This window comes from Astatotilapia calliptera, chromosome 13, assembly GCF_900246225.1.
Source record: "Astatotilapia calliptera chromosome 13, fAstCal1.2, whole genome shotgun sequence".
Classification (NCBI taxonomy): domain Eukaryota; kingdom Metazoa; phylum Chordata; class Actinopteri; order Cichliformes; family Cichlidae; genus Astatotilapia; species Astatotilapia calliptera.
Window position 1 is genome coordinate 933,977 of NC_039314.1, and position 15,252 is coordinate 949,228.

The window sequence follows — 15,252 nt, forward strand, 5'->3', positions numbered from 1 at the left end:
TTCTTAACATGTGGTTTGATATCAACAGATTGTCCCTTAAGAAAACTCAATTCATGCTTTTTGTGACCAAAAAAGGATGTAAAGAAAATATTGAATTAAAGGTTTTTAATACCAAAATTAAAACAGTCAGTGATGTAAAATCCTATGAACAACATTTTCATTATATTATAGGGAAAATGTCAAAGTTATTATGTGTTCTTTATAACACTAAGCATCTATTAGAGCTTTACATATAATTTCCTGTTCACTTGTATTTTTTTCTTGTGTGGAGTTGTGGGAGTCGGCTTTTAAAACAATAATAAATTCAATACTTATACTACAAAAAAAAAAAAAGAGTAATCCGAGTCATTAATAAGACTGGTTATGATCACACTGAGGCAATGTTTCTAAGGTCACACATAATGAAAGTGAACGATTTGGTGTTTTTAAAGTAATGAAAATGAAAATGTTTAAGCAAAAAACAAGTTACTCCCAAACTGTGTTCAAAGGTTTTCTCAATAATTAGAGATTTTTGTCATTTTACTGTAACAAAAGCAAATAAAGAGATTAAACAAAGGTGTACTTCTGTTGTTGAGGTTTAATTGTCGAATGATGTTGATATGTGTTTAAAAATAAAAAATGCAATTCATTTGCAGTCTTCAAAAGAATGCACTACAAATATATTTATCGAGGGTTATATTTGATTTGTTAATGTTAGTCTTGTCTATTTGGAAAGGTGGGGTACCTTTAAATGATAAGAATGTTGGCCAGGCATAAATATAAGCAGGGCTGCACATAAGTGGTCCGCAGGTGCGCATTCGCTGTCAAAATAAAAGAATGAGGGAATGAGACTGCGCTTTCCTCTGTCCATTCCCATCGACTCCATGCTCAGTGTGTCTTTTTAATGTCTCATTTCAGGGCCTGAGTTCTTCGAGCAGGGTTGTAAGGAGCATAGATATATTTGGTTCATGCATAGAAAAGAAACTGGACCCCTGGTGTTTTCTCAGCTACTTTGACAATCTCTGAACATTTTAACTGCAAAATCACAATGTAAGATGGCTAATCTGTGTTTCATGTTCATCCTCACTGGAATGTTCTTCCCTTTCCTTTTACAGTGCTCAAATGCCAGTCTGTGTTATCACAACACAGAAACCTGGCTATTCAATTCCACCTCGAGTGCGTCTACACTAGTCTCACCTACTATGAGTACCAGCGTGCCAAGGAACACATCGAGAAGGCTCGGGAGCTTTCGGGGCTCACCATCAACATGACTGGTAACTGAAGTACACACCTGGAGAAAAGAATGCTGAATTGACAGATAACCATAGGAGGCCTGTATAATCAGGGAGAGTTGACAAAAGGGAGTTCTACATGAAACACAATTTGACAGTTTAACAAATTATTATTAGCAAACCCAAAGCTACTAGAGCTGCAGAATTAGGTCTCCAGTAGTTTAGCCTATGTTGAACTCTTGGAGATCTTATTGTTTAGGAAGGAGCTTTAGTTTTAGTCAGTGACTCGTTATTTCTCGAATTCTACAAACAGGATAAAGTATAAACTATTAGCTTCTTAAGTGATAAAGTAACATTAACCTTGTGCCCTGGCTGTGGCTCATCTTTCCAGTGTGCTGCAGCGCTGTATTATAGGACTCTATGAAGTACTGTCCAGTTATCATTTTACACCCGTGCAGCTTTTTATTGGGAAAAATAAGTTTTTAAATACTTATGCTGTATTTTTATATTTTAGTTCCCGTTTTGGTAAATGGGCTGGTTCTTTTATAGCGCTTTTCTACTCTGAGCACTCAAAGCGCTCATCCACACAGCGCTTTTTTTTTTTCTATGTTCTTTCTATGTAAGTAGCACTAACATGGGGTTCACATGTGTTCACACACGGGGTTAGTATCTTGCCCAAGGATATTTGGCATGCAGACTGGAGCACCACCAACCTTCTGATTAGTAGGTGACCTGCTCTGCCACCTGAGCTACAGCCACCCCTTTTACCTTTATCTTTTATTAAGAACAATTTAGCCCATAAATTAAACTTCTCAGATATGTTATTTTTGCTGCAGTGTCTACACTAGTAAGATCTTTTTATATAAACGAACATAACTATTATCTTTCTCACCGGCATTTTTCAATCATTCAATCAACTTTCATTTCAAAAGTTATAGAGTTGATGTGTGATTTTTTTTTTTTTTTTTTTTTTTTTTTTGTAAGAAATTGATATTCAGAGATATTCAGGAGATCTTTAGATGTCAGCTGCTGTAGCTAGCTAGCTTTTTGCTAACTTTATATTCAGCATAACCTCATAAATCCTTGATATCCTTGATTTCAGATTTGGGTGTGTTGAAGTATGGACAGAGCAATAGTTGTCCAACATTCTAAGCTGGACTGACAACATGTTGCATTATTGCATTATTTGTTGAATAATGCAAATGTAGTTACCAGTGGTGATGCTGAATAAAATGTCCAAATTTAACCATAGTATATCTAAACCTTTTAAGCTGATTTCATCTGTAGGTGCCCTTGGCAAACGTACCCGGTTCCAGCAGAACTACTTGGCTCAGCTCATCCTTGAAGTCAAAAGAAAGCAGGACCAGCCTTGTCAGATCAATGATGAGGAAACTCCCACCCCTACACCTCAGGCTAGTCTTCCCAAGGTATGAGCGTCTGTTTGTCTTCTTCCCAGCGCACTTTGGTTGTTCGGCTGACTGACTGTTGAGCCTCTATCTTCTATGTTTCAGACACATTTATTTAAAGTTCGGTAACTTGCAACATGTCCCTTAAGTTAACCCACTTACACACACATTGATAACACATCGTCTTTTCCACCTTTAAGCTAATGTCCACACACTCACAATTTACCTTTCAAAACTGAGAGAGATTCCATGAAACCTATGTGTTTATTGTTGGTATTTATATTCTTGGTTAACTTGAATTAACCTTTTTATTTTGCCTTTATACACTCTAAGACCATTTGTACTTGAACTGTCTCTCTTATTCAGTTTTGTGATTGCATAAGTATTTGAAGTTTGATGTGTGACTTAAAATGGGTATGTTTGAGTTTACTAGGAGAAAATCTTTAATGGCAGGGGCCATACTATAAACAGACAAGAGTCTAACCTTGACTCCTCTAAAAATGGATAGCTTATGGAAGCTGTTTCGTTGACTTGGCAACAGTCTGCCCATTTAACCTTTTCTGCTAGCCAAAATTTACAGAGGTGCAAATGCTTTTTAATACCCACCATCATCAGCAGAGGGGGGTGTCTACTTCTGGACCTTTTATAATACCCTGTGAAACCTGTTGATACTGTTGACCCTGTTAGTTCTCTGTTACAAGTTACAAGTTCTCAATATATAGGCCTTTAACTCAATCTTTCTCCTGAAATGGGAAAAGAAATGAAAATTTTTATGCTGGAGTGCAGTTAAAATTCATATTCTACCTCTAATACTTTGCATGTGCAAGACCAACAGCATATCAGGCAGGTGTTGTCATAATATTTTTGATTATTGACATACATGCACATAGTCATGCATACGTAAGTCTTTATAGAGAGGCATGGTTTAGGCTGCATCAAACCCGGTCCCTGTAGCCTTTTGGCATATAGGTTGCCTACTTAACCAAGTGAATGATAACTGACAGTGGCTTATGAATCTGATTGTTTGGTAGGTAACCAGAACCTGAAGTAGCAAAGCAACCTTAAACCATGATGTTGATACGTGGAGTTCCCACCACTATGCATTTGTGTCACAATGACGGGTTTTGTTTGTTTTTGCACACTGTTCTTCTAAAATTTTAGGAAAAGTTAATATTAGTGCCCAATGAACATTGTCTTAGAAATGCTCTAAAATGTACCATGACACATTGTATAATGTAATGAACTCACATTTATTTAGCACTTTTTTTCTAGTCTTACTGATCACTCAGAGTGCTTCAACTACTTTCTTTTTAACCTCACATGAATAGTTTAGAGTTTGAAGTGGGAGCTATCATCATCTGAGTTGAACATCTGAACCAATGTACCACCCACTGTTTCCTTCATGGTGTCCGTCCACACTGTTCTTATTATTTCTTTTTTTTCTTGAGGTGAATATAAAATTTAACCTTGTTTTAAAACTGTATTGGTTTTGCTGTGACCCAAGTTTTTGTAAATGGTTAAGAACTTTTATTTATAGAGAGGAGAACCTGTAAAAGCCCAGACTTTTTTTTCTGTCTTTATTTTGGCCACATTTGACAGGAACTGCATGCTGATATCCTCATATAAAACCTTTTTACAACAACTGTTAATAAACTAAACAAGAGCAAAGATATTATGATCCAGATTGATTTTTGCTGGGTTTTTTTGAGAATGTCAGAAGAATGTCAATTATCCTTGTTTCTATTTGATATGTATTTGTACAATTACTCAAACATCCTGGGTCTAGTTCTAGATTAAACTTGACTTTAAAAGGTAACGGTTTCTAAGAGCTACCTCTCATGTGGTTTTCATACCTCTGGTATAGATTTGTCTGACTTTTTGCGTAAATCGGCTGACAAAACAATCCTTTGCTATCCACTCTGCCAAAATCAGATTGTCCTCCTTAGTTCGGTCCTCTTTACATTTATATTAAGTTTAGTTTGTGTGTACGAAAGAGATCTTGGTGTGTGACAACCTATTTTCCTGGTGTCTATGAAAACTAAAATATCACTTTGCTTCCCTAAATTCCCTCTCTGGTGTTTCCCAAAGTTGCACAGTCAGATCTCTAGTGCTCAAATGTGTCAGCCACTTCATGATGAAGTACTGGTCAGATGCCCACCACAGTGTGCTGACACACACACTCTCGCACAAAAACACCAACAAGCAGAAAAGAGAAGAATGGTTACTGTCTAAATGTTTCATTATGCTCTCCAGGCAGAGAGAAACTTGCTTTTAAATGGTCTGTAAAGCACAGAGATTTAAACGATCTCCCACACACACTGCACAATGACTGTCTAATTTCCCTCCATCATACCTGGTAAGTCTCCCATTCATCCTTACGCTACGCAGGTTTGGTTTTAGGTCCCTACACAGTCAATCACTCTCTCTGGCTGACTCCTTTTGTTCTTTTTGCCAGCATTGTGTGCTTACATGGAGGTGGTTTATTTACCTCACACTGCTGGATGCTGTGTAGTCTGGCAGTGAGCTCGGGCTGGGTGATTCATTTCATTTTCAGACAGGAATTTGACTTAAAACATTAACATTAAAAGCAAGTTAATCAAGCGAAAACAATCACTGTAACACATTTTATTCACAGTGATGGTCTTGATTTGTTACATGTTAAGCAGATCCGTGTCCTCTTGTGAACTGGATGTAAAGTGGATTGTACAAATGTGAGGCAGGGTGGTTGTACCCTGCTGGAAATGTGTTGTTGTTGTGATAGTAATCCTGCTTAGTATCCAGAGATTCAGGCATCTAGTCTGTATAATTGGATAAGGAAATGAAAACCCCTTTTCTAATCTAAAAGTGACACCAAAACCCTCCACTTTTTTTTTGCTAGAGTTTTATTGTCCATGTTAACATTGTTTTGGAGCACAGGGTGGCTAGGCTGAGCCTTCGACTTAGGATAAAAAGCTTAGATATTCAGGATTCATGCTACAACTTCCTTTGCATTAAAAGGAGCCACTCTGTCTGTCTGGTATCTGATAAAGTGTCTGCCTCTGGTGGTTTTTCCTATCATGTGTAACTGGTATGAGATTGTTAATCAGATCAAGAACATGGTAAGAGATTATATACGTTGTCTAGCTTGTTAAGACCTAGAAAAAGTCACAATGGACAGAACCGTCTCTCTAGCTTTCTCACTGGGGATTTATCCTTCATCTGTAAATCCAAGCTATGGTGACATTGGAACCACACCCCTCTTAAACTACTTACTATAACCTGTGACCTAAACCGATATTAAGCCAGATTTAGACCACAGAGGTCTAAATCAGGTGTAAGACCTGATTTGTCCCCCTTGATGGACAGTGATTCATATTTTCTTTTTTATTGATCTGATCTAATAAATTCAAAATCTTTTCCAAAATATTTGCTGGAAATTCACAGGAGGAATCAATGGTACTCAGCAGGCTAATAGCAATAGTTGCAGACTGCATCAACCAGATGTGCATTCACTCTTCTGGGGGGGGGGGGGAGGATTAGGTTTCAGAGTGGTTTGCAGTTCCTATTGAAGCATAATTCCCCAGTTAGTCATCTGCCATTCAGAAGTAGCCAAGCCAAAAAACTCTGTTTCTGATTTGTAATAATTGCAATAGTTCTTTTTTCCCCATCAGTTTCCCAAATATTTCACTTACTAAGTGTTTTTGTTTCCAGCTAATCACATATTTCAAGCTAATCTAACATTTAACCGTAGCAGTGGCAAAACACAATTACAAAGGTGGAACTTTTCCTTGATCTAGGGGCTAACATTTCACTGAAAGCTGTCAGGGACATTTTGTTGTGTTTTCTTTTTTTCTTTTTTTTATATCATGCTAACAAAAACCTTATTAGCTATGTAGTTCAGTCCATGTACATTCCAAGATACTGGTAGTCGGTGCTAAAGAATTTAGGAATGAGACACTGGTTCTAGCTTACATACATTTTCTGAAATCTTTCGAGCCTTACCTGTAGTGCGCCCATAGAGCTCTTAGTCTTGTAGCCATGGCTCAGGTCCAGTTCCTTGTGCTATGTTCAAACCACTAATACCCTCATTACTGGTGGAGGGGAGTAAATTGGCTCAATCAAAGCTGTCATTAACTAGAGCACACAGTCTCCCCATCTCAAGTGGATAAAAGGAAAGTAGAGAGGCAAGGAGTAGGGACTGTTTATCACTGGCCAATCAAACCTAGTGCCAACCGGGAAACGGGGCCATTTCTGTTGCTGTGGGTCTGAGTGGACTTAGAAGTCAGATCCAGGGCTTCTGTTTTTTTTGCTGATGCCAAACCACATTATCACAACAGAGGATTTGATTGAGTTTGCTCAGACCAGAGGAATGCACTTGCCTGTCACTGACAGTTACTGATCATTAAGTCCAGAATTTTTGAATACCTCATAATTGGTAAAGTAGTTTGAGCCTTAGCTCATCCTGACTGCATGGTGTTCTTATGCAGGACTCTAAAAATTCAAACTGAGTGTGTACACGTGTAGGTGAAGGTTAAAGATGTTATGTGTGTTATGTCTGAATAATCTATCCATATAGGCCTACCCATTAGCTTGTTGGTTGGTAGGTGCAAGGCAGTCTGTCTTAATGAAGCACCTCAATTACCAAAAACATCTTTAGAAAAAAAAGGCAGAATTACATATACTGATTTTTGTGCCTTTATTTCTGATACTTGTGAGTGTGAGTGACATCTGACATGGTTTAATCAAATGTGACTGTGCAATCAGCAGTGTAACAAACTCAAATTCAGCTTTGAAAGCTTTGGAAGTGGAACTTGCACCTTAGAAGTTTTGTTTTGTTTCTGGGGAATACCAAGCTAAATATTATTAAACCAGTACTAATCACCTCTGAACATTACCCTCTTAGCCATCAAACAGCATCTCTTTTTAAATATATTCCGCAGTTAAACAGGTCTTTTAAATCAATTCATTTCTAAGATCTTTCAAAGATCCAAGCTGTTACATGCAATAGGCTTATAGTTGTATGGTTGGTATTTCATTCCAGTTATTGGTCAACACTGTTGTTTTAATATGTGCTATATAAATAAATTTTGATTTGATTTGATTGGTCCAGTGAGAACTGCTAGTCCATTTGAGTAAAGCACACCCTCTCTGGGCAAAAAGATGGAGTATTGGTTGTTTGGTGATTTTTCTTTTAGCAATCAGAAATGCATAAAGTTTATACGTTAAAGCACTGCATTAATGTATGGTTTAATATACCTTATATTCTAAAGCTCTTTAAGAATAGGTGAGGTGCAAGAGAACATTTCTCTTGATGCAGAGATACTATGGGTCGTTCCTGAATGACATATCACTTTATCGTCTTTAGAGGAATTCCAGACACTCTTTTCAGTCATAATCCACTGCATGTGGCTTGGGCAGTAAATCAGCCTTGACTTCATACTCAGCTGTCTTTACCACAACAGACCTCAGTTTGGCACAGAAACCTGAGAAAATTGAGGCCTAAAATATGGAAGTCCTAATTTGCAGCCACTGTGTGGCAACCTACCTCTACCTCCAATCTATGTGACCATATTAACAGAATCACTAGTTACCAGCAGTTAACTGAAATCTTGATTGTTTAGCTTATCTTTGAATGCTCAGTAAAACGAGTTATTTTCTTGCTAATATCCATATTGAAGTGATGGCCCCAAGTAGCAGCATGTTTGAGACAGTCTTCAAATTTAAAACCCTTACCCTTCTTAACATTGTAGCTCCAAGCAATTTCTGAAAAGTAATGCTACATTCAAAAATGTATGCTTAGTCGCTTGGCAGAACCTTATAGTCTTCATATTCAGTGGTTTATGGCTGCTGATTGTACACATTGTTTCTTTGCCTACAGGACTATAGTCTGGGGGATGACACACTACTGGATAAAATCAATTTAGCAGAGCCAGATCAGTACCACTTGCCTGACCTAACTGCTGAAGAACAGGCCGTCATCCTGGGTATCTGGTAAGTCTGCTGCCTCAGAGCTGAACTGTAGCTGTGCGTAAAATTGCAGTTAGAATTGTTTAAAACAGTGGGAAAACCACTAAGAGTGCAGGTATATTGTAATACATAACGACGACGGTAGCCTCATAAGGAACATTGGGTTAATAGTTCATCTGTTGGATGTCAGAAGAAATTGTGTCTCAGGCCTGAAGACTGAAATAATTTCTCACCATCCTGCACATCTATTTAGATCTAATGATCCCCTCAGTTCCGTTTGCCCCTGCATGAATATATGCCATATTCTAGGGCTGCTCGATTATGGCAAAAATGATAATCACGATTATTTTCACTGAAATTCAGATCTCGATTATTTGACGATATTTATTTAACAATAACAATGTGTTGAATAATGGCTTAAAAGATGGTCAAAAAATAATATAAAATAGTGTGCAAATACTGATAACAGTGCAAATGTTTGCAATATAAAAAATAAATGAAAAATGTAAACATCTGTGTTTAGTGAACTTCAAAATACTCCATAATATTTATGCATACAAATAACCAAACATCAAGGCAAGCTGTGTAGCCACACAGTGTACAATTGCATCAAACTGACATTGAGGTATGTCGATTTACCGTGTGAGCACCGGCTCTGTGGTGCAGCTACGACACCGTAGCAAAGTTTACACACTGTCTTGATCCACGTCTGACTCCGCGAACCCATAATGTTTCCACACCACTGAAGCTCTTTTACCTCTCTTTTCAACCAGTGGCATTCTTTCTTCAGCAGCCATTATCCTCTCCTCTCCAAATAAGAGGAGGCGGCTACCCCCCCGTCCCCCGTCCCCTTCTGTCTGCCTCAATTTTATCCCACAACTTAGACATTCACATTACTCACACTCTCATTACACATACATATAGGATCTTGGGGGTGGGCACGCTACATGGACTCCAAATTACCATCAGGGTGTACAACCTCACCCCTGGCGTCGTTGCCCACCTCTCAATTTTAAATACACTTAGACATTGAGGGCTAGCAGGAGGGACCATGCGCTTACCTGCTGCTCTCTGGCAGGTAGCTCCATGCCCTCCTGGGTTTTAATTGCACCTTAGAACACACATGCATCAACACTACAATGAGCGGGTGGAGGGAGGTTTGGAGTCTTCTCCCACCCCCATTCTCTGCGACCTGCTGGAGCGGGGGGGCTAGGAGGATAGGTTGGCCGTCCGACTGCGGTCTGGAGTGTGGGGCCTCCCTGCTGCTGCGGAGTTGGGGCGGTCTGCCCCCCCACCGCAGGGAAAAGGGTAACACCACCTGGGTCTGGGTGCAGTTCCCCCCTCCAGGGGCAAGGGTACCTAGACCCGGTTCGTAGAGTACGCTTGGGGAGTGTGATCGTGTGTACAGCGTAGGGCTGCTCGATTATGGCAAAAATGATAATCACGATTATTTTCACTGAAATTGAGATCGCGATTATTTGACGATATTTATTTAACCCTTTAAGACCCACCATAGAACCAAGTCCGCCAGAGCTTATATTATTTTTTTTAGAATAGAATGGAATAGAATAGCCTTTATTGTCATTGTACAGAGTACAACGAAATTGGAGTGCCACTCCCTTGGTGCAAGTTTCAATAATAAATATAAATGTAAAATATAAAAAGTACAAAAAAAAACAATCGTAAGTACTCAAACAATAGTATGTACAATATATACAGGATAGCAGCATTAATATAATGACAGTATGAATAGCAGCATAATATAATGACAGTGACGGTATGGAATAGGTTCAATTGTTTTTGTGCTTATTCACTACGGTGATAGCTCTGGGAAAGAAGCTATCCCTGAATCTGTTTGTCCTGGTTTTATGTGACCTGTACCGTCGGCCTGACGGTAATAGTTCAAACAGTTGATTGCTGGGGTGAGAGTAGTCCTTGATGATATTGCCAGCTCTGCTGAGGTACCGAGAGTTTGCAGTGACCTCCAGGCTGGGCAGAGAGCAGCCAGTGATCTTCTGGGCTGTGTTGATGACCCTCTGCAGTACTTTCCTGTCTGCAGCTGAGCACCCTGCATACCATGTTGTTATGCCGTACGTTAGGATGCTCTCTATGGTGGCTCTGTAAAATGTCACCAGCAGCCTCTCCTCCAGGTTGTTCCTCCTGAGCACTCTCAGAAAGTGGAGACGCTGCTGGGCCTTTTTAACCACCGCCGTGGTATTTGCAGTCCAGGAGAGGTCATCAGAGATCTGCACGCCCAGAAACCTCATGGAGTGTACCCTCTCCACACAGCTCCCGTGAATGTAAAGTGGGGCCGGGTCTGCTCTGCCCTTCCTGAAGTCCAAGATAAGTTCTTTAGTTTTCGTGGTGTTCAGTTGGAGGTTGTTAACTGAACACCACTCAGTCAGTCTGTTGACCTCATCTCTGTAGTCCGACTCCTCCCCCCTTGAGATGAGTCCAACCACTGTGGTGTCATCCGCGAACTTTATGATGGTGTTTGAGAGATGGGTAGGGGAGCAGTCGGATGTGTAGAGCGTAAACAGGAGGGGACTGACAGGAGTCTGACAGACTGTGGTCTATTTGTCAGGAAGTCCTTGATCCAGAGGCAGATGGGGGTGGAGAGTCCCAGGTGAGACAGTTTCTGGACCAGGATCTCCGGGATGATATGATTGAATGCTGAGCTGAAGTCCAGAAAGAGCATTCTCACATAGCTTCCTCGGTGCTCCAGGTGACTCAGCGCAGTGTGGAGCGCTATGGTGATAGCGTCCTCGGTGGAACGATTTTTCCTGTAGGCAAATTGGTGGGGGTCCAGAGTGGGAGGCAGACCGGCCCTGATGTGCTGACAGACCAGTCTCTCAAAGCACTTCATCACTACAGGCGTAAGTGCAACAGGCCTGTAGTCATTTGGGCTGGCCACAGCTGTCTTCTTGGCGATGGGGATGATGGTGGAGGTTTTGAGGCAGGGCGGGACGGTGTTTGATGACAAGGAAAGGTTGAAGATTTTAGTGAAGACTCCGGTCAGTTCGTCAGCACATGCTCTGAGAACCTTTCCATGTATTCCATCAGGACCTGCCGCCTTCCTGGGATTCACTAACACTTAGGGAGCACCAAGTGAGGTGTGTTCTAAGTGTTAGTGTGCCAGTGCTGGGGGCGGGTGGAAGTGGTGTGGCAGCTGAGGGCTTGGTCGTCTCAAAGCGGGCGAAGAAACGGTTTTACATGCTGTAGTGCCGTTTGTGGGAGCATTTCAAGTTGCTATGCAACTGTTATAGCCCATATTTTAATAATATGTATGCATTAAGTCCATAGTAACTACATTAATTGCAAAAAAGTGCAATAAACTACAAAAAAATTGAAAATCGTTTTTGTTTTTTACATATATTTCTACTTGGAGAAATTTAAGAGGTTTATCCCTCAAAACTTTAAATACAAAAAAGTTGCAAAAAATAGTTTACAACAACAGGAAATTTATTTTGAGTGTCTTCATAGTTTTATTTTGGAGATACACCAATTTTTATATACTGCAGGAAAAACAAAAAAACAATCCTATGATGCAAATTTGCAAAGAAAACAGCAGGTGCATCAAAATAAACTATTTCCAGCAGTGCAATTCGAGTTCTAAGCATCCCAGAAACTATTCAGAAAAGTCAAACATGACCAGTATAGGTTTTTAAGGCGTACAAGTAAAAAAAAATACATTTTATCTTATTTTCCGCGAAAATGACGTCACTTCCGGTTTCGGCCAGGAAATGGCGGACATGCGACAGTTCGCGCTGATGTCTGTTTCACTGTGGGAAGTGTTACGAACAGCTGATCGGATCGGCAAAGCGTGTTTCTGGAATATTATGTTTTTGTTCCTGCAAGCGCTTTTTATGCAATTTTTGCAAAGCTATATGTGGAAGGAAACCGTGACCGAGGACAAGCTGATGGCATCAGATGTAAGTACAACTCCTCTGGTTTCATATGCAAAAAAAATTATTGCGCTAGCTTATGCGGTTCAGGTTCTACAGGGATTTAAAAATAGTTACGCAAAACGGAGCGTGCTGCTCTGACCGGCTTTAAAGGGTTAACAATGACTTTAAAAAAATAATATAAAATAGTGTGCAACACCACTGAAGTTTTTTTTTTTTTACCTCTCTTTTCAACCAACAGCAGTCACTCTCCTCTCCAAATAACTTCTGCTTAGCTTTCCGGGCTTCCCTCGGGTCCTCTTAATCAGCGGTCTCCAACCTTTTTTGTGCCACGGACCGGTTTATGCCCGACAATATTTTCACGGACCGGCCTTTAGGTGTCGCGGATAAATGAGGGAGGGGCTAATAATCGGCTCAGTCATTTTTAATGATCGTTGAAAGCCCAGATCGTAATCGTGATTAAAATTCGATTAATTGAGCAGCCCTAGTACAGCGTCTCTTTATGTCTGTCTCCACGTTGGTTGAGTGTGGAGTAAGTGCATATGAGAGCATGAGGGTGGGAATGGATGTTTGTGTCTGTGTGTGCCTGTATTTCTGTGTCTATATGTCAGGTTGGGTATCAGACGCCACCTCTCTGGGGACATCTCAGGCCCTCCAAGGTTTGGAGGCCTATCTCCCCCCACCACCACTTCCCCTGCCAGTGGTGGACTCCCTCAGACATCGGTGCGTTGGTGGTTCTTTGTGTCTGGGGGTGGGCGTTCGGGTACACACCGGCTCACTCCTTGGCGGCCGCTTATCGGGGCCTGGAGCCTGGGGCTCGCTCGGGCCACTTCGGAGGTGGGGTGCCCCCGGCCTCTCGGCCTGGGGCTCGGTCACTCAGGCACGACTGGCTGCCGGCGGAGCTCACGGGCGCGTCACTGCAACTCCCCCTGGCTTCTGCTCCGCGGCTGCTGAGTGAGCCCTCATCTGGGACTCTCCTCAGCTCTTACTGGGACAGTGGCGCGGCTGCCCCTCTGTTGGTCTTCCTTGGTCTCTTGTGTTCTGGGGGCCTCTGGATGTCTGGAGTTTTGATCTCCTCCATACCTGCTTCATGCCCTGGAGGACGGGGCTGTGGCCCCCCCACACCCTCTAGCAGATCATTACATGAAGGAACCTTTTAAAATAACAAGCGCGTCCATGCTCACAGGTGTACACACGGGTGATCACACCCACAAACTACACCCTTTTGGCTCCTACCTCAAAGCACACTGTGTTCTGTTGATCTTATGTGCTGCACAATAATCTTTAATATTTAGTATTTACTGTCATATTCCCATATACCATTGTGATGTTGTTTATTCTATTACTCTTGTTCTCTTCTGCTTGTTTTCTTTTTTCTTTCTCAGCAGGTGACCCAGGTGATTGATATATGCATTTTTTATTTCTTTTTTTTTTTTTCTGCCCGTTCTGTTGGTTTTTGTTTTTTGCCCTTCTCCCCCGTCCCTCTTCTCAGCTGTTTCTCTTTCCCTCTTTCTTTCTCTCCTTCTTTCCCCCAGTCAAGTCTGTCCCGTATTCAGCAAGTGAAAATAAAATAAACAATAAAAGGTGAATCAAATGGACCATTACGGCAAGGCTGGGATGGTCAATTTGGTAAAGTAAATCCGTTGGGCATCTTTCTTTGCCTATTAGACAATAATTCTGATGGCAAAAGAGCCAAACGGGACAGGCAGAAAAAAAAAAAATTGAGCAAGTGTGTTACCAAACAAGACACCTTAATAGATAGCCCATGACTATCTGGCACTGGACTTTGGCCCTTGTGGGACATGATTGTCGCGGGTGGAGGATAACCTGTGCTATACGCTCCCCACTCGTCTTTACTGTTTTTAAGTCTCTCTTTTTTCCTCTTCCTTCTTCTATTTATCTCTTTATCACTTCTTCTCTCTTTTGCTAACCTGGCCCTCACCCCCTGTCAGCTCTGGGGGTGAGGGAACCTCATGATCCTTTATATTTCATAAATATGTGACACCCCAGGCAGTTTTTCAGCCAGTAAGCCCCAGGAGTTTGCATGAGTTAGCTGATGTCGTCCCAACTGTTTTGCTATGTTACATAGCTATGAATTCTGCCTGGTTACCAGGCAGAGCAGTATTAACTTACATAAACCAGAAAAAAGCCAATATGGGGTCAGCATCAAAACCAAACAAAGGTCCGTCAATGGATCGAATTCCCTGATTCTTAAGATTTAATTATGTCTATCAGTGGTGTACTAAGGGCTGTGCTCTGGTCTTAGATGACAGTCACTGGAATATAGTGCAGTGGGTACTAAACTGAATGTGTGACTGTGTACATTTACCACCTGCACAAACATTTTTCCAGAGTCAGTTAATAAGTTGTATGTTTTTCTATGTAAAGTTTAGAGTTCATCAACACTTCTTTTACCCAACCCTTTCTTTTTTTTGTGACCTGTAGTTTTCTCTAAATTTATAGCTGAGTGACTGTTATTTGTGAACGTGTTTGTCCTGGTGGTTTAATCCAGGCAAAGGGATAAACAAAATAGAGACTAAAATGTAATATATAAAAATAGTTATCTTCACAGTAACCTGGTGATTAATTTTCTATGCTGGTGCTGGAACTGAATGGGCCAACTGAAGGTCAGTGGAGCAGTCAGTGAGATTGCTAGGAGATGATTGATGAGCAGCAGGTCTGTTTAAATTAAAGGAAGATCTGTACACCCTGATACCACTACAAAACAGTGTTAAGAACAAGTCTCTTGTATAGTGTGTGTCTTCCAGAGTGTTAGCAGACCAC

At 40.9% G+C, this 15,252-nt stretch overlaps 1 protein-coding gene across 3 annotated transcripts in view; it reads left to right on the forward strand.

The window, feature by feature from the left end:
- ttc27 (tetratricopeptide repeat domain 27) overlaps window positions 1-15,252 on the forward strand; it is an 83,784-nt gene that overhangs the window by 20,922 nt on the left and 47,610 nt on the right. For all 3 annotated transcript variants that reach the window (XR_003274292.1, XM_026190483.1, XM_026190484.1), the window contains exons 6-8: window positions 1,095-1,253; window positions 2,499-2,638; window positions 8,475-8,587. Coding sequence is in view for 2 of the 3 variants with exons in the window: in XM_026190483.1 (XP_026046268.1) it covers window positions 1,095-1,253; window positions 2,499-2,638; window positions 8,475-8,587 (412 nt within the window). In the remaining variant the exon portion in view is untranslated. The remainder of the gene's footprint in view (window positions 1-1,094; window positions 1,254-2,498; window positions 2,639-8,474; window positions 8,588-15,252) is intronic.